General features: G+C 42.1%; 1 protein-coding gene across 4 annotated transcripts in view; it reads left to right on the top strand.

Moving 5' to 3' along the window:
- The window catches only part of LOC144677377 (cAMP-responsive element modulator-like), a 146,332-nt gene that overhangs the window by 12,418 nt on the left and 113,132 nt on the right, over positions 1-20,782 (top strand). For 3 of the 4 annotated variants that reach the window (XM_078537513.1, XM_078537517.1, XM_078537518.1), the window contains exons 2-3: positions 14,334-14,489; positions 16,094-16,220. The exons of the other annotated variant lie outside the window; for it this stretch is intronic. In XM_078537513.1, coding sequence (XP_078393639.1) covers positions 16,098-16,220 — 123 coding nt within the window. In that variant the 5' untranslated portion in view covers positions 14,334-14,489; positions 16,094-16,097. The remainder of the gene's footprint in view (positions 1-14,333; positions 14,490-16,093; positions 16,221-20,782) is intronic. 4 annotated transcript variants of the gene reach the window in all.

Raw genomic sequence — 20,782 nt, 5'->3', positions numbered from 1 at the left:
GCAGCAGTGTGTACCATCTGTAAGATGCACTGCAGCAAGTCACCAAAGCTCCTATGACAGCACCTTCCAAACCCGTGACCTCTACCACCTAGAAGGACAAGGGCAGCAGATGCATGGGAACACCACCTGCAAGTTCCTCTCCAAGCCATACACCATCTGGCTTGGAACTATATTGCCGTTGCGTCAAAATCTTGTAACTCCCTGGTGCTTACACCACAAGGATTGCATTGGTTCAAGAAGGTAGCTCACCACTTTCTCGAGGCATGGTCTATAAATGCTGTGCCAGTGAAATTATCAGCTCAAGAATGAATAAAATAAATTACAATAATGACTACACTTTGAAAGCACTTCATTGGCTGTAAAGCACTTTGAGATGTGTTGTGCGAAAAGCACTATATAAATGCAAGTCTTTCTTTAATCAAAATGGACATAAATTGTTAACTGCTCTGGAGAAAGGCAAATCTTTGCAATTGAGAACCAGTGGTTGTAGTTGTTCCTCCTTGTACTGTATGTAATATTCATAATTGAAAATAAAAGGGGAAAACACAGCAAATGCTGGAAATCTGAAGGAAAACTGGAAAGCACTGGAAATACACAAGCAGATTACCACATTTGAAGGGTTAATGGGGCAGGGTGGACAAAAGTGATGAGAGCTGCTTGCTTGTTTGAAGATAAATGCTGACATGGACTGGTTGGGCTGATTGACCTGTTTCCATGTTATTACTTTATGTATTTCTATGTATTGGTAAAAAGAGAAGGTAAAGTTTTGCTTGTAATCATTTGGTGAACTGCTATATATTGCTGGTGTTATGTGTTTTTAAATAAATCTCCTATTTAAAGTTTTTTATCAATAGCTTGAATCTAGTACATAGGAATTTTGATATACTTATTTTTCTACCATATTTGAGTAAGACTGATTTTATAGTCTCAAATGGTAAACCATTATAGGGGTGCGGTTGGTTGAAATAATTTCTGGTGACTTTAAATATTTTGTTATAGAAAATGTTAATTTTTTGGCCCCCAATTTTGCAAATTTTGTACCTGTGAATAAAAAAGTTACTGTAATATACAATTTGACAAATGACATAAGGAATTCTGATGAAAGACTGCAAGCAATAAAACCACAAAACTTCATGATTTTTTTCCACTGCAAAGCACTGTTTTAACTTCATGCAAAATGTAATGAAAATGTGAGAATAATCCAATTGTGATACAGTACTTCTTGTGAACTTGTGCAATTAAAAGTATGTTGCATTTAGAACATTCATTGTCCACATTAAAATGCTTATGTCGAATTCATTGCACCATTGACAAATCTGATTCTAATCTTTAAAGAGTTGCTGCTGTGAACTCTAATGACTTAAAAATGGGGAGATCAAGAGAAGAGCGGCATTTTTAATTCGTTCTTGGTATATGAGCACCAATAACAAGGCGAGCATTTATTGCGCATCCCTAATGAGAAGTTGTGAGTGTCTTGCTAGCCCATTTCAAAGGCCACATCCATAATGCTATGGGTCAGGAGTCACATGTAGGCCAGAACAGGTAAGGACAGCAGATTTTCTCCCCTGATGGATGTCAGTGGGTTTTTTCAACAATCTGTTAGTTTCATGATCATTATTACTGATGATGCGCTTTTTATTTCAGATTAGCTTTTTATTCCACATTTGTTATTTAATTAAATTTAAATTCCCCCAGCTGTCAGTTGGAACGTGAACTCATATTTTCGGAGCGTTAGTCCTGGACCCTGGGTTACTCATCCAGTAACATTACCACAAAGCTGCTGTTCCCATGGGAGGGGCTGTAAACTGCTAGGAGCAGTCCTGATCAAATAAATAGGGGCCTGCATAATTTGAGAAACAAACCAATGTCTGATATCATTTAAGATGGGCAAATGCAAAGTAATCAGTTTGGGTAAGAAAAATGGATAGTGGTAATACAAACAAAAATTCATTACTAGATATGATACAGGAGAGGGATTTGTTGGTGTTGATCAGTTGACAGCATGGTGGAACAGTTGAGGGAGCAAAAGTGCTTGTGGGCTTGTCATGTTTCAGGATGAGGAGAATGTGAGAGGAGGACCCTGGGACAGGCAGTCAACAGCACCTAGAGCATCTAGCATCTAGTCTATATTCAAGTAGTAGTAAGGGTAAAATAAAAGCAAGGGTCCATATTCTATTTAGTTAAGATATGTCTGGGGAGCTCAGTCCCGTGATTTGCACATCCTGCGCTATGTGGAAAATCCTAGACACTTCTGGTGGTCTGGATGACCATGTGTGCAGGAGGTATCTCCGACTGGAGCAACTCGAGCTCTGCGTTTTGGAGCTTGAGTGGCAGCTGGGGGCGCTACGGTGAATTCACGAGGCTGAGAGGTTTGTGGATAGCACGTTTCAGGACGTGGTCACCCTGTGGCTTAAGGAAGTGCAAACAGATAGGGAATGGGTGACCGCCAGACAGAAGAAGGGGCCCAGGCAGGTAGTGAAGGAATCCTCCGAGTGCATCTCGCTCGCAAACCATTTTTCGGCCTCGGAAAACAATAAGAGTGATGGTTCCTCTTTGGAGGCCAACCAGAGGCAAGGCCATGGCACTGTGGGTGGTCCAGCTGCTCAGGGCGGGGGGAAGAAGTGTGGAAGGGCAATAGTGGTAGGCGATTCATTAGTGAGGGGAGTAGACAGGTGCATCTGTGGCTATAGATGTGACTCCAGGATGGTCTGTTGCCTCCCGGGTGCCAGGGTCAAGGATGTCACAGAACGGCTGCAGGGCATTCTGAAGGGGGAGGGTGAACAGCCAGAGGTCGTGGCCTGTGTTGGTCCCAGTGACATTGGAAGAAAGAGAAATGAGGTCTTGCAAGCAGTCTTTATGGAGTTAGGTAGGAAATTGAAAAGCAAGACTTCAAAGGTCATAATCTCCGGATTACTCCCGCAGTAGTGAGTATAGGAGCAGAAGGATAGAACAGTTGAATGCGTGGCTGGAGAGATGGTGCAGGAGGGATGGCTTTAGATTCCTGGGGCACTGGGACTGTTTCTGGAGGAGGTAGGACCTGTACAAGTTGGACAGATTACATCTGAACAGGAACTGGACCAACATCCTTGCAGGGAGGTTTGCTAATGCTGTTAGGCGGATTTAAACTAAATTGGCAGGGGGATGGGATCCTGAAAAGTAGTTCAGAAGGCAGAGAAGCTGACATGGAATTAGGAGTTAAAACGCTAGTAAGTGAGTCTGGAAGGCAAAGGAAACATAGGCTAGATAAGGAAGAATTGAGTTTAGCAAGGCTAAATGGAATATATTTTAATGCAAGGAGTCTGTGGAATAAGACGAGCTGAGGGCACAGATAGGCACCTGGGAGTATATCATAGCTGTGACCGAGACTTGGCTAAACGAAGGGCAGGATTGTCAGCTCAGCATTCCTGGTCACAGGGTATTCAGAAGAGATAGAGAGGGGGATAAAAGAGGAGGGGGGAATCGCAATATTGATCAAGGAATCAATTATATCAGTGAGAAGGGATGATATCCTGGAAGGATCATCAAATCAGGCCATATGGGTAGAAGTAAAAAACACAAAAGGGGCAAACATGCTGTTGAGTGTGTATTATAGGCCCCCAAACAGTCAGGGAGAGATGGAGGATCAAATATGTAATCAAATTTCAGAGAAGTGTAAGAATAATAAGGCAGTAATAGTAGGGGATTTTAACTACCCAAATATTAACTGGGGTAGCTTTAGTGTGCGAGGTGGAGAGGGAGCAAAATTCTTAAATTGCATCCAGGAGAACATTTTTAGCCAGGACGTAGAAAGCCCAACAAGGGAGGGAGCAGTTCTAATATTCGGAGATGAGCCTGGGCAGGTGGAAAGCATGTCAGTAGGGGAGCATTTTGGAGATAGTGATCATAACTCAGTTAGATTTAGGATAGTTATGGAAAAAGATAAGGTTGGACCAGGAATTAAGGTTCTAAACTGGGGAAAGGCCAATTTTGAATTGGTCTTGAATTTGAAATTACTAAAATGAGATATGATTTGGCCCAAGTGGACTGGGAGCAGCTACTTGCAGATAAAACTGTGTCAGAGCAATGGGAGGCATTCAAGGAGGAAATAGCGAGAGTACAGGACAAATATGTTCCTGTAAAGACAAAGTCAGGAGAACCCTGGATGTCAAGGGACATAAGGATTAGGATTAAGAGAAAAAGAGAAGTTTATGGCAGATACCGAGGGGTCGATATGGCAGAATCCCTAGAGGAGTATAAAAAGTGCAAGGGCGAACTTAAGAAGGAAAGTAGGAAAGCTAAGAGAGTGCATGAGAAAGCATTGGTGGGTAGAATAAAGGAAAACCCAAAGGAGTTTTTTAAACATATAAAGAACAAGAGAATAACTAGGGAAAGAGCAGGACCAATTGGGGACTGGAAGACGTGGGTACAGTCCTCAATGAATACTTTGCGTCAGCCTTCACAATGGAAAAGGACGACGCAGGTATAGACATCAGGGTGGAGGACTGTGAAATATTAGAGGAAATTAACATGGAGAGAGAGAAGGTTTTACTGGGTTTAGCGGCCTTAAAAGTGGATTAATCCGCAGGCCTGGATTAGATTTATCCCAGGCTGTTGAGGGAGGCAAGGGAAGAGATATCAGGGGCCTTGGCAATAATCTTCAATCCTCTCTGGCCACAGGTGAGGTGCCAGAGGACTGGAGGACTGCTAACGTTGTCCCATTACTAAAAAAGTGAGGAAGGGATAGACCAGGAAATTACAGGCCAGTGTCTAACCTCGGTGGTGGGGAAGTTACTAGAAAGAATTCTGAGGGACAGAATATATCTGCAGTTGGAGAGACACGGATTAATCAGGGATAGTCAGCATGGATTTGTTAAGGGAAGGTTATGTTTGACAATTTTGATCGAATTTTTTGAGGAGGTAACCAGGAGTTTTGATGAGGGTAATACATTTTATGTGGTCTACATGGACTTCAGCAAGGCTTTTGATAAGGTCCCTCTGGTAAACTGGTCAATAATGTAAGAGCCCATGGGATCCAAAATTGGCTGAGAGGCAGGAAGCAAAGGGTGATGGTAGAGGGATATTTCTGTGACTGGAAGTCTGTTTGCAGTGGTGTTTTGCAGGGCTCTGTGCTGGAGTCCTTGCTGTTTGTGGTGTACATAAATGATTTGGACTTAAATGTAGGGGGTATGATCAAGAAGTTTGTGGATAACACAAAAATTGGTAGGGTGGTAAATAGTGAGGAGAATAGCCGTAAACTGCAGGAGGATATCAATGGACTGGTCAGGTGGACATAGCAGTGGCAAATGGAATTCAACCTGGAAAAATGTGAGGTAATACACTTGGGGAGGGCTAACAAGCAAGGGATTAGACTATGAATGGTAAGATCCTGGAAAGTACTGAAGATCACAGGACCTGGGTGTGCACATCCACAGATCCCTGAAGGTAGCAGGGCAGGTAGATAAGGTGGTTAAGAAGGCATATGGGATACTTGCCATTATTAGCCGAGGCATAGAATACAAGAGCAGGGAGGTTATGCTGGAACTGTAGAAAACGTTGGTTAGGTCACAACTAGAGTACTGCATGCAATTCTGGTCACATTATAGGAAGGATGTGATTGCACTGGAGAGGGTGCAGAAGAGATTTACCAGGATGCTGCCTGGGCTGGAGAGTCTAAGCTATGAGGAAAGATTAGATAGGCTATGGTTGTTTTCCTTGGAACAGTGAAGGTTGAGAGTGGACCTGATAGAGGTGTATAAGATTATGAGGGACATATAGGTAGGGTGGATAGGAAGGTACGTTTTCCATTAGTAGAGGGGTCAATAACCAGGGGGCATAGATTTAAGGTAAGAGGTAGAAAGCTAAGAGGGGAGTTGAGGAGAAATTTTTTCACCTGGAGGGTGGTGGGAGTCTGCAACTCACTGCCTGAAAGGGTGGTTGAGTCAGAAACTCTTGTGAAATTTAAGAAGTATTTAGATTTTCACTTGCATTGCCTCCAGGGCAATGAGCCAAGCGCTGGAAAATGGAATTAGCGTAGTCAGATCTTTGTTGACCGGTGTGTATGATTTCAGACACGCTGCCATGAGAAGATGGACCTTGGTGCAGTATATGCTAAAAATATACACTACTATATTGAGCTAAACTTGGCTCTTGGAAAGTTAAATGCACAGGGCTGGTGGGGTTAGGTTAAATTTCATATGGTGGTTGTAAATAGAGCCTTGGATACGATGAAAGATGATTTGTCATTCTAGCAATTGTTTGCATTTTGTGCAAGGAGAACCCTATTTATTTGAACTTGGCTTAGGTCATTACCAAATTAGGTTGTTGCTCTGTTGCAGGATAGTCAGTTTTGACTTAAGGCTGGCACTGGCATCAAAATTTTAAAAATGGAGACTGTGAAGGACTGTGATAAAATCGAATACAAGACATTAGGAAATAAGTCAAAAGGATGTCACAAAGTACATTAATTTATCTTTATATTGAGTGAAGGCTCGTTGTACTGATGGACATAAGTGCAACTAGTCATAATTTCTGTATATTCGATTCTCTTTGCTACAATTCAGTCAAGTGGTAAAGGATATAGCTGAAACCTGGTCTTATACATATAAAAGTTTTTATCTACTGAGGCATACATTACACATCGTATATCTCCAGTTCAACAACCACAGTTTTAGCCTGTTCCAATATATATGACCACAGGTAAATCCCCAGTTAATGCCCAGTACCTAAATACAATTAAATACACAATTAATATACAATTAACACACCTCACCTAAAGATAACACAGTTATATGTCCTGGACATTAAAGAAATACACATGAAAGATATATACGCAAGGCAGTTATTCTTAAATCTCTGGCTTATGCTATCGTACAAGTAGATATAGAACAGTGTGAGTCAACTCTCATATGAGTAAGGTGCTCACTTGAGAGATTGATGCCATTGAATGTAAGATGGTTTCTTTAGGAGACCTAAACTACATTTCCTAACATCAACTTGCATTTTATAAGACCTTTAAAGCATCCAAAGATACTTTACAGGAGTGAGTATTGAACAAAATTTGACTCGAAACCGCACAAGATATTGGGTCAGATAAAAGAGGTAGGTGTTCATGAACATGGAGAGGTTTAGGGATGGAATTCCAGAGCGTATGGCCTATAAAGCTGAAGGCATGGGTGCCAATAGTGGAGAGATTTAAAAAATGGGTGTATGCAAGAAGCCGGAACTGGGGAAGCACAGAGATCTTGGAGGTGTGTAGGACTGGAAGAGAATACTGAATTATGAAGGAGTGATAGATTTATAGAATATTGAATAGAATCATAAAATGGTTACAGTAAAGCAAATGTCTGTGTGTAAGTCTCCGGGAGCTGATGGCATTCCACCTGAAGCATTCGAGTATGGAGGTGCGGGCATGATTAGGAATCTCATCAGCCTATTCTGCTTAATTTTGAACCAAGGCATTGTGCCCAAGGATACAAGGAGGCTTCCATAACTCACAGAAAGGAAGCAAGTCCATCTGTGATGATCATTGTGGTGTTTTAGTTCTCTTCACAGCGGGAAAATTCTTGCAAGAGTTATTCTCAATGGAATTGTCACTCATCTTATGCAGTCAGTGTACTCAGAATCACAGTGTGACTTTTGTGCTGGACGAGGAACGTGATCTTTCTGAAGCGTCAAATTCAAGAAAAGTCCTGCAAAGAGAACAAGGACCTCCTACATGGCATTCGTTGACCTGATCAAGATCTGGGACACACGAAGGCCCAGAGAAGGTGCTGTACCAACATGTCTGCTCTGAAAAGATGACCAGGTCATGCACTCATTCCATGACGCCATGATGGCCAGTGCAATTCAGAATGGTGCCTTATCACATGTCTTTCCTGTCACCAATAGCACCAAGCAAGGCTGTGTAATGGATTCATTTCTGTTTGCTATCTACTTTTTGGCCATGCTCTGGTAGGCACTCAAGGATCCCGACATAAGAGTATATATTCAGTTCAGGCAGCCACTTCAATTTGCAAAAACTCAAGGCTTGCACAAAAATCACAGAACAGCTATTAAATGAATTCTTGCTGACAACTGTGCCATCAAAGCACACTCTGGAGTGCATCCAGCTGTTTGTTGACCGCTCTGCCCAGGCAGAACATATCAGCTGTAGAATATGTCTTGTACCAACCTGCGCTGGCCACAGACTCCAAGACCCCATTGTCACAATCAACAATTCAGTTCAGAAGTTCTGCTATCTTGGGACTCTCCACGACACCACTTTAGAATTTTTTTATTTGTTCATGGGATGTGAGCGTCGCTGGCTAGGCCAGCATTTATTGCCCATCCCTAATTGTCCATCAGCCTTCATGAACTGCTGCAGTACATGTGTTGTAGGAACACCCACAGTGTTGTTAGGAAGGGAGCAATAGGATTTTGACCCAGCGGTAGTGAAGGGACATATAGTTCCAAGTCAGGATGGTGAGTGGCTTGGAGGGGAACTTCCAGGTGGTGGTGTTCCCATGCATTGCTGCCCTTGTCCTTCTAGGTGGTAGAGGTCATTGGTTTGGAAGCTGCTGTCGAAGGAGCCTTGGTGAGTTGCTGCAGTGCATCTTGTAGATGGTACACACAGCTGTCACTGTGCACTGTGGAGGAAGTGAATGCTTAAGGTGGTGGATGTGCCAATCAAATAGGCTGCTTTGTCTTGGATGGTGTCGTGCTTCTTGAGTGTTGTTGGAGCTGTGTTTATCCAGGCAAGTGTGAGTATTCCATTACACCCCTCATTTGAGCCTAGTAGATGGTGGACAGGCTCTGGGAAGTCAGAAGGTGAGTTACTCACTGCAGAATTCCTGGTCTCGGATCTGCTTTTGTAGCCACAGTATTTATATGGCTCCTTCAGTTCAGTTTCTGGTCAATGGTAACCCCCAGATGTTGATAGTGGAGGATTCAGCGATGGCAATGCCATTGAATGTCAAGGGGAGATGATAAGATTATGTCTTGTTGGAGATGGTCATTGCCTGGCACTTGCCAATTGTCAGCCTATGCCTGGATATTGTCCAAGTCTTGCTGCACTTGGACGTAGTCTGCTTCACTATCTGAGGAATCGTGAATGGTGCTGAACATTGTGCAATCATCAGCGAACATCCCCACTTCTGACCTTATGATGGAAGGAAGGTTAATGGTGAAGCAACTGAAGATGGTTGGGCCTAGGACACTACCCTGATGAACTCCTGCAGTGAGGTCCTGGAGTGAGATGATTGACCTCCAACAACCACGACCAATTTCCTTTGCTATATATGACTCCAGCCAGCGGAGACTTTGATGCTACAGTTGTTCAGATGCAGCCTTGATCTCACAGGCAGTCACCCTCACCTCACCTCTTGATTTCAGCTCTTTTGTCCATGTTTGAACAAAGTCTGTAATGAGCTCAGCAGCTGAGTGGCCCTAGCGGAACCCAAACTGAGGGTCATTGAGCAAGTTATTGCTGTGTAAGTGTTGCTTGATGGCACTGTTAACACCCATCACTCTGCTGATGATCAAGAGTAAAATGATGGTGTGGTAATTGACCAGCTTAGATCTGTCTTGCTTTTTGTGCACAAGGCATATCTGGCAATTTTCCACATTTTTTTCAAAAATTCATTCACAGGATGTGGGATTCGCTGGCTTGGTAGAGGCTCCTGTTGTAGCTGTACAGGAACAGCTTGGCTAGGGGCACATCTAGGTCTGCAGCACAATCTTTAGCACTATTGCTGGAAAATTGTCAGGGTCCATAGCCTTTGCAGTATCCAGTGCCTTCAGCCATTTCTTGATATCACGTGGAGTGACTCAAATTGGCTGAAGACTGGCATCTGTGATGCTGGGGACCTGAAGTGGAGGCTGAGATGGATCATCCATTTGGCACTTCTAGCTGGAGATTGTTGCAAATGCTTCAACCTTGTCTTTTGCACTGAAGTGATGGGCTCCCCCATCATTGAGGATGGGAATAATGGTGGCACCTACTCCTCCTGTTAGTTGTTTAATTGCTATAAGATCTGCTATGTATCGTGTTTAACTAATTTAACAGTTCTTTGAGGAAGCAATAAGGCAGGTGAATAAAGGGGAATCTATAGATGTGGTATATTTGGATTTCCAAAAGGCATTTGATAAGGTGCTACGTCAAAGGTAACTACATAAAATAAGAGTTCATGGTGTAGGAGTAACACATTCATGACTGGATGTGACAGGACTGTAGAGCTTAGATCTGATCCATTGACCGTGGGATTGCTTAGCTCTACCTATCACATGCTGCCTCCGTTGTTTGGCCCACAAGTAGTCCTATGTTGTAGTTTCATCAGGTTGACACCTCATTTTTAGATATGCTAGGTGCTACTCCTGGCATGCCCTCCTGCACTCTTCATTGTACCGGGGTTGATCCCCCTGGTTTGATAATAACGTTGAGTGAGCAATATATTGGACCATGAGGTTACAGATACCACAGTCTGGCTGCTGTTGTTGGCCCACAATGCCTCATGAATGCCTAGTTTTGAGCTGCTGGATCTGTTTGAACTCTATCCTATCTAGCACTGTGGTAGTGCCACACAACATGCTAGGGGGTATCCTCAATATGAAGCTGGGACTTCGTCTCCACAAGGACAGTGCAGTGCTCAGTGCTACCAATACCGTCATGGACAGATGCATCTGTGACAGGTAGATCAGTGATGATGAGGTCAAGTAGGTTTTTCACTCTTGTTAGTTCCCTCATTACCTGTCACAGACCCAGTCTAGTAGGACTCGTCCAGCTTAGTCAGTAGTGGTGCTACAGAGCCACTCTTGGTGATGGACATTGAAGTCCCCCACCCAGAGTACATGATGAAGTCGTCCATTGAAAGGCAAAAGCAAGCTCAGAATTAGGCAGGCGCACCCACAGGCTTTGAAGAGAGCATGGCGTTTTTCTCAAAACAAAGATCAAAATCTACCAGGCAGTGGCTCTCGCATTACTTCTCTAGTGCTGTGAGGCATGGACAACCGACTAACTCAGCCTTAATTTCAACGGCCCAGTCTCCACTGCTTTCTGGGGAAGAGAAATCCACGGACTAACAACCTTCTGAGAGAAAAAAATTCTCCTCATGTCTGTATTAAAAGGTAGAATTTTTAATCTTAAACTGTGTCTCCTGGTTCTAGTCTCCCCCACATCCACCCAGTGACTACCCTATCAAGTCCCCTCAGGATCTGTATGTTTAACAAAGAGAAGTACAGCGCAGGAACAGGCCCTTCGGCCCTCTAAGCCTGCGCCGATCATACTGCCCATCAACTAAAATATTTTGCACTTCTGGGGTCCGTATCCCTCTATTCCCATCCTATTCACGTATTTGTCAAGCTGCCTCTTAAACACCACTATCGTACCTGCTTCCACCACCTCCTCTGGCAGCGAATTCCAGACACTCACTACCCTCTGCATAAAAAACTTGCCCCGCACATCACCTTTATAGTTTTCTCCTCTCACCTTAAATCTATGTCCCCTAGTAATTGACTCTTCCACCCTGGGAAAAAGTTTCTGACTATCTACTCTGTCCATGCCACTCATAATTTTGTAAACTTCTATCAAGTCGCCCCTCAATCTCCATCGCTCTAGTGAGAACAATCCGAGTTTCTCCAACCTCTCCTCATAGCTAATAACCTCCAGACCAGGCAACATCCTGGTAAACCTCCTCTGCACCCTCTCCAATGCCTCCATATCCTTCTGGTAATGTGGCGACCAGAATTGCACGCAATATTCCAAGTGTGGCCTAACCAATGTTCTGTACAGCTGCAGAATGACTTCCCAGCTTTTATACTCAATACCCCTGCCAATGAAGGCAAGCATGCCATATGCCTTCCTGACTACCTTATCCACCTGCGTTGCCACTTTCAGTGACCTGTGGACCTGTACACCCAGATCCCTCTGCCCGTCGATGCACTTAAGGGTTCTGCCATTTACTGTGTAATTCCTGCCTGTATTAGACCTTCCAAAATGCATTACCTTGCATTTGTCCGGATTAAACTCCATCTGCCATTTCTCTGCCCAAGTCTCCAACCGATCTATATCCCGTTGTATCCTTTGACAATCCTCTTCACTATCTGCAACTCCTCCAACCTTGGTGTCGTCTGCAAACTTACTAATTAGCCCAGTTACATTTTCCTCCAAATCATTTATGTATACCACAAACAGCAAAGGTCCCAGAACTGATCCCTGCGGAACTCCACTAGTCACAGCTCTCCATTCAGAAAAGCACCCTTCCACTGCTACCCTCTGTCTTCTATGACCAAGCCAATTCTGTATCCATCCTGCCAGCTCACCTCTGATCCCGTGCAACTTTACCTTCTGTACCAGTTTGCCATGAGGGACCTTATCAAAGGCCTTACTGAAATCCATGTATATAACATCCACTGCCCTTCCATCGTCGATCATCTTTGTCACTTACTCGGAAAACTCGATCAAGTTAGTGAGACACGACCTCCCCTTCACAAAACCATGCTGCCTCTCACTAATATGCCCATTTGCTTCCAAATGGTAGTAAATCCTGTCTCGAAGAATCTTCTCCAATAATTTAGACTAAACTCCAATGGGTATAGGCCCAAAGTCACGTGAACCTTCTCTGAACTACTCCTAATGCAATTATATCCCTATTCAAATAAGGAGACCAAAACTGTACACAGTATTCCAGATGTGGTCTCACCAAGGCCATGTACAGCTAAAGTATAACATCCCTACTTTTATATTCCATTCCCCTTGCAATAAATGCCAACATTCCATTTGCCTTCCTAATCACTTGTTCTACCTGCATACTAACGTTTTGTGATTCATGTACCAAGACACCCAGCACCCTTTGTACCAATGAGTTCTCTATTTAGATTAATGCTGCTTTTCTATTTTTCCTGCCGAAGTGGACAAGTTCACATTTTACCACATTATACTCCATCTACCAATTTTTTGCCCAATCACCCTTAATCTTTCCATATCCCTTTGCAGACACTCTACATCAATGATAGGCAATCTAGGCTAGTGAGTGGGCCGCATGAGTGGCCCTCTTCCATCTCCGTGGGCTGCAAGATTGAAATCGGACATGTGCGCTAACCATGACCCCCTGAATAAGAATTTGCAGGGTGTACTGATTGAACCACAGCAGTGCTTTGAACACAGAGAGAGCGCACAGCTCTCACAGTCAATGTTGAGTGCAATCAGCACGCACCTCACTTCATGTGCCGTTGTTTTGCTGCATATCACTTTACTAATACCGGTAGGAAAAAACTATGCGGATGGAAATCAGCGGAACCTAGCAACCCTGCGTGTGGGCAATGGTAAACAAAATGTCTCACGGGCCGCATGCAGAACCCTGAGTGAATTTAGCTACCATATATTCGGTCCCTTCAATCAATCCTTTGATATAGATTATGATTGGTTGAGGGCCCAGCACTGATCCCTGTGGCACTCCACTAGTTATAGCTTGCCAACTTGAAAAGACCCATTTTCCCCTACTCTCTGCTTCCTGTTAGCTAAGTAATCCTTTATCCATGCTAATATGTTACTCCTACACCATGAACTCTTATTTTATGTAGTTACCTTTGATGTAGCACCTTATCAAATGCCTTTTGGAAATCCAAATATGCCACATCTGTAGATTCCCCTTTATTCACCTGCCTTATTGCTTCCTCAAAGAACTGTTAAATTAGTTAAACACAATACATAGCAGATCTTATAGCATCTGTGGGACAAGATAGGGCAGGGCAAGAGGCATGCTAATTAGTGCAAGAAGGACACTTGCAGCATCTTTTCCCTCTTCATTGGATAGTCCATTTGAGAGTGATGAAATTTGACCTCTGGAAGAAGTACCAGTAGCATTATTTAGAAGCAGAACTTGAACTTATGTTTCCTACCTGGAACTGTAAAACACCTCATGAAGCTGTAGCTTTACTTTGTAAAATTTGACTTTTGGTTAGTAGCATAAAATTTATTCAGAAACTATTATGTTTCAGCATTACAATTTGCTTACATATAGCCTAGAAATCTTGTGGATACACAACAGAATGGAAACGTTATCAAAACATGTTAAGCAAAATCGTGAAGTTTAGTTTGATGATATGACCGTTGAATTGCTATGTTTTATTAGCATATTGAAATTGCTCAAAGTTAAAATGCTCAATACCTGAAATATTTTTATTTTGAACAAAAATAAATTCTTTTTAACCAAAATATATATTAACATACTATACAAAGAATTAGGCAACAGCATTTTAGTAAATACCCCAGGTTTGTTTGCAAAACAGGTTTATTAGAGGTTAATCTCGGTTTCCAATCTGTCATTGCTTATCCACAGCTGTTTCTCCCAGTTTATGCCCTGCATTTTTCTTTCATAAAGGAAGCAGCTGAATGAACTTGAAATTCTAAGATGGCAGAATGTCACTGATGTCTCCGTAATTGATCCAAAAATATTTCTGAAGCAAGTCAAAAGTGAAATCCTATTTCCTAAGTAGCTAGTGACTGCATACAAACACAACAATCTTGGAAACACAGGGTGAGTATCTTTTGAAATTTGATTTTTAAAAAAATCTGCAACATTTTATGAAGTTTGCAGTAGCTTTAAAGAAGATAAACTGGACATTTTGTTCAAGATGGTTTATAAGATTGTCATAATTTCAACACATGAATTGGTTTAAGATTAACTATTTTAAAAAGTCTTCTTTCAGTACACTAGCAATTATGTGTCATTTCCCATATAACCACAGTTTTAGTGCCTTGCTCAAGTGACCATTCTTCAGTTCTAAGTGTGGAAATTGAATGTTCGGCTCCTCAACTGTGGACCTTCACAGATGGATCAATGCTATCCACACATATTTTACAGCCATATTTGCTGCATTGCAATCTCCCCCTTGCCTCAGGACATCAGTTTCCTTTGTGGTATCCACGCTGATTGACATCAGCTAGCAGTATAATCCAAAGAATGAACATAGTATCTTTCTGGTCTGTATGCTTCACCGTCATATTATATTTGTCCACTGATGCATCAGAAGGCTCTTATATTATGTGCATACTAACTTCAGGATTACAGCAAACAGTTTTTTTTTTGCTCAGATGGTGTGTAATCTGATCAATAGAAAAATGAAAGTTTTTTTATATTGTTGTATCACTATTTCATAGAGAAACATTTCCAAAGTTCTTCTGATGGCTAGTTGGTAAAACCCATTAGTACAGAAACTAGACAGACTAGGTTTGAAAGATCCTTCAGCCAGTCTTGGGGAAAAGTGATTTATAAACAGCTATTTAGTTAACTTGAAGGAGGTAAAGCTGGACAATGTGAAAGAGTGGAGGGATTTGAGGGTTTATCTTCACAAGACATTATCCACTTGGAGTAGATAATACCATAAGAAAGTTGGTGGATACTGAGATTTACACGGAGAATATAAAGTCCCAACGTACTGGTAAATTTATATAAAACCAGTAAGACCACATTATTGGCATACTGTATGCAGTTTCAGGCTTCACGTCATAGAAAGTGTGTTGAGACAGTGTGTGTACAGTGCACATTCACTAGGACACTGATGGAAGGAAATATAAAGAAAGACTTGAGAAATTGTGTTTGTTTTTATTAGAACAAAGGCGTCTAAGGGAAAGTAGATTGAAACAGCCCATTTCCAGAGGTTGAGTGACTTAGAATAAGGGGGCATAAATACAAGATTGTAGATTTAGGACAGAGCAAGAGAACTTTTGTTTTTACACAGAGGACTTTGGGGCTGTCAGAATCTAAGAATGGATTACCAGACAAATGGTTACAGGGAAAGGAAATGGAGATACGAGAACAGGAGGAGCACATGGGATTATGGCTATTGCTCATATGGAGGATAAACAACAACATGAAATGGTTAAACTGAACAACCTGTTTGTGTTATCATTTCTATATAATTTTCTGGTTTTGGAATGCATAGCTAGAGAATACAAACACAATACAAGCCTTAAGTAACCTCCTCCCCACTTCTCTCAGCCTGTCCCCAAAATAGAACATGTCCAACAGATTTGCAGCAAAAATAGTTAATGATAGTTGGTAACCTCCTTTGTGTTCTGTGTTCGTGATGTGCTGTACTTTTTAATTCAGTAACATCTGTGACTTGCTTTTTTTTTTAGACAAATGACCATGGAATCAGTTGTTGAATCTCATCAAGATGGCAGTGTAACAGATTCTGCGACAGATAGCGAATCTATCCAATTACAAGCTCAGAATTCTCAGACTCAAATTCCCACCATTGCGCAGGTAACGCTGCAATAGTTACTATGCCTAAAAAGAAGATTGAATTATATTACTTTTCAGATGTTACATTGCACGTATAGAAGGTCATGCTGTTTAGATGGCAAATATGGCATTTATTCAGGTGGTGAGAAAGACCATGTAATGAACACAAGCCACTACCTTAGAATTTCAGAGAGAATGGATTGACTCCGTCTCCTGTTTAACTTTTGTCACTTTTCTTCTCCCACATCAAACCTCTTTTGTTCTGTTTCTTCAGTTCTCGCTTTCTTTCACTTCTCAGTCACTAACGTTTTTGCCTATGTCTTGGCTGTCTAGGAAGTATTCTGGCTAGTGAGATGAACAAGGAAGCACTCAGGATACATGGATGGAAAAACAAGCTGCCACAATAGGATTCAGTTTGGAAGGGCTGAAAAGCATTTGTAAGGAATGGGTGGATATTCTTGGCAGTTCTGAAGTCAGGTGTGGGACAAGTGTTTGGAAACACTTGGACAAATGGATAGGAGACTTTGAAGCCTGTTGTGTCCTGCTCTGTTATGACCTGAGTTATTCTGTGTTCCCCTTCCCCTTTCCCATGTTGCAATCCCTTCAGACTAAACATAGTCTCCAAGTGAAGAAAGGTTAGAGAGTGAGAGAATATTTGGAATGTGGTGTGCAGTTTTTTTAGTCTGCATTTTTAAGTCATACATTCTATCCTTTTTTTAATGTAATACTTTGATATTATGCGCCCTGTCTGTCCAAGAGGGAGGATACAGTGAACAACACAACTAGTTCAGTTGAAAGCAGAGCAAGTTCTTTGAAGGACTTGTTCTAGCTGGATGGTGCCTAATTGAGAGAAACAGCAAGTATTTGTCATTGCAAAGCCTTCAGCTACTTGGGACCTGGCTATGTACAGCAATTCATGAAACAGGCATGGGCAACACAACGTCAATGCAATAGCTAGCATTATTTATCTTTTCTAGAGCTTCAACAGAAGTAAAATGCAAGAGACAATAGATTTAGGAACATGATTCCATGAATGTTTCTTCACTAGAAAGAACAAGTCTACATGATTCTAGTATACTCCAGAGTAAAGTATTGGACAGTTTTTCACAATTTTTATTACAAAGGAATGTTTTAATCCTGAAGTGGTTGAGAATGAGGAAAATGATGCTATGGTGGATCAAAAGAAACTTTAGATAAGTGAGTTAGGTTGAAGAAATATAAAGCCTCAGACCCGATGAGATACATTCCATGATCCTGAGGAAGGTGGAGGAGGAAATTGTGGCAGCTTCAGAAATTATATTTTAGGGCTCTATTGCATGAGGATTTATATAGGGTGAATAGAGTGTGGCCAATGTAGCACACAATTTAAAAAGGGAGCAATGATGAATCTGGCCAATTAGCTTTCACTCTGATTGGGAAAATTTTAAGTGTCCCTAATTAAGGCTATAACTATTATATTTATAGATAGTTAGAGGTAGCCAACATGAATTTCAAAAGACAATGGGATACTTCACAAACCCCAGAGAATTCTTTGCAGAGGTAACAGACATTGTAGAAGAGGTAAATATTTTAGTGTGCATGGACTTTAGGAAAGCCTGTGACAAGATATCATTCATAAGATTACTAGAGAAGATTGAGGAGTATGGAGTTAGGTGGAGGATAGAGAACGGGATTAAAAATTGGTTAGATGATTCAGATCTAGGGGTCAGTATAAGTTCAACGATTTAGATATCGGCCTAGAAGAAATGGTGTCAAAATTATAGAAGGTATGGTTAATTCTTTAAAAGACTAAATGAACCTGCAAAGGGATATTGATAATGACAATCATCTTTATACAGCAACTTTAATGCAAAATGCCTAAAGGCTCTTCACAAGAATATTTTCAAACAATTTGACATTGCATCATGTAAAGAAATATTGAGATAGATGACCAAAAGAAGTAGGATTGAGAAGCATCTTAAAAGAGGAGAGAAAGGTGAAGAAGTTTAGGGAGGGAATTCTAAATTTGGGGCCCTATGTAGCTGAGTTGATGGCTAAAGATAGTGGGGAGCTGGAAATCAGAGATGTTCAGGAGACTAGAATTGGAACAATACAGAGATCTAGGGGGATTATAAGAACGGAAGGGTTGCCGAACAAGGGAGGGGCAAGGCGATGGAAGGATTTTAACACAAGATTGAGTTATAAATTCAAGGTGTTGCTGGACTCGGCGTCAATGTAGGGAATTGGCTAAAAAGTGGTAAGATGAAATTCTTTATTAATAAATTAACGTAATTTGCTTAACAAGAAAACACTAATTATACACAGAATGGAAGTGGGGTGTAGGTTCACAAAAACATCATCTCAGGTTGATAGGGCTGCTAAAAAAAACTAAAAGAATTTTATTTTCAACAGAAGAGATCAAGAATATAAAAACCATGAGATGACGATGAGCGTTGTTTTATGTAAGCTGCAGCAACACAGAAGTTTGCAAACAGGCTGTGCACAAGTTGGCCCCTTTAGCTTACTGTGTGTGTATGGTTGCGCAAAAGATATAAAGGGATCGTGTGGTTAAAGGCATCACCCGTACACTTCAAAATAATGACAGGAATTGTTGATGATGAGTATGTAAGTCCTAAAAAAGGCCTCATTTAGAGTACTGTATGAAGTATTGGACTTCAAATTATAGGAAGTGAGGGTTTTAATATGGCCCAATACAGGTTCTTGTAGGGGCTGCCTGGCATGAAAAAAAAAATCAAATTTGCAGAAAGGCTTGAAACATTGTATCTTTCCACAATAGAACAACACATGGCAATCAAAAATGACAGAAGTTGTGAGAGATCAGAATGAGAGGCCATAAGTACAAGATTAAGAAGAAAGAAAGACTTGCATTTATGTAGCACTTTTCAGGACCACTGGGCCTCTCAAAGCTTTTTAAAGCCAATGGAGTACTTTTTGAAATGTAGCCACTATTGTAATGTCGGAAACGTCACAGCCAATTTGCGCGCAGCAAACTCCCAGAAATAACAGTGCGATAATGATGTTTGAAGGATAAATATTGGTCAGGACAGAAGATAATTCCGCTGTCCTTTTTTGAAATAACACCATGGGATCTTTTACATCCATCCGAGCAGGTCGATAGTGCCTTGGTTTAATGTCTTATATGAAAACAGCATCTCCAACGGTGCAGTATTCCCTCAGTAATGCACTGGATCACACAAAGGCTACGGGCCCTGACCATATTCCGGCAACAGTACTGAAGACTTGTGCTCCAGAACTCTCTCCTAGCCAATTTGTCCCGGTACAGCTACAACACTGGCATCTACCCGGCAGGCCCATAAAAACCAGGACAAATCCAACCCTGCCAATCACCGCTTCATCAGTCTACTCTTGATCATCAGTAAAGTGATGAAAAGGGTCGTCAACAGTGCTTTCAAGTGGCACTTGCTTAGAAATAACCTGCTCACTGACGCCCGTTTTGGGTTCTGCTAGGATCACTCAGCTCCCGACCTCATTACAGCCTTGGTTCAAACATGGACAAAAGAGTTGAACTCCAGAGGTGAGATGAGCGTGACTGCCCTTGACATCAAGGAAGCATTTGACCGAGTGTGGTATCAAGGAGCTCCACCAAAACTGGAGTCAATGGGAATCGGGGGAGAAAATTCTCTCACTGTTTGAGTCATACCTAGCACAAAAGAAGACGGTTGTGGTTGTTGGAGGTCACTCATCTCAGTGCCAGGACATCACTGAAAAAGTTCCTCAGGGTATTGTCCTCGACCCAGCAACCATCAGCTGCTTCATCAATGACCTTCCTTCCATCATGAAGTGGGGATGTTTGCTGATGATTTCACAATGTTCACCATTCGTGACTCCTCAGATACTGAAGCAGTCCATGTCCAAATGCAGCAAGACCTGGACAATATCCAGGCTTGGGCTGACAGGTGGCAAGTAACTTTCATGTCACACAAGTGCCAGGCAATGACCATCTCCAACAAGAGAGAATCTAATTATTGCCCCTTGACATTCAAGGGCATTACCATCACTGAATCCCGCACTACAACACCTAGGGGTTACCATTGAGAAACTGAACTAGACTAGCCATATAAGTACTGTGACTACAAGAGCAGGTCAGAGGCTAGGAATCCTGCACCGAGTAACTCCCCTTCGGACTCCCCAAAGCCTGTCCACCATCTACAAGGCACAAGTCAGGAGTGTAATGGAATACTCCCCACTTGCCTGGATGAGTGCAGCCACAACAACACTCAAGAAGCTTGACACCATTCAGGACAAAGCAACTCGCTTGATTGGTGCCCCATCCACAAACATTCACTCCCTTCTCCACCAAAGCACAGTGGCAGCGGCATGCACCATTTAGAAGATGCACTGCAGGAACTTATCAAGGCTCCTTAGACAGAACCTTCCAAACCCATGACCACTACCATCTAGAAGGACAAGGGCAGCAGATGCATGGGAACACCACCACCTGCAAGCGCCCCTCCAAGCCACATAACATGCTGACATGGAAATATATCGCCGTTCCTTCACTGTCGCTGGGTCAGAATCTTGGAACTCCCTCTCTAACAGCACTGTGGGTGTACCTACACCAC

Source organism: Cetorhinus maximus, chromosome 3 (genome assembly GCF_964194155.1).
Source record: "Cetorhinus maximus chromosome 3, sCetMax3.hap1.1, whole genome shotgun sequence".
Classification (NCBI taxonomy): Eukaryota; Metazoa; Chordata; class Chondrichthyes; order Lamniformes; family Cetorhinidae; genus Cetorhinus; species Cetorhinus maximus.
This window is presented reverse-complemented; position numbering and strand designations above follow the sequence as displayed.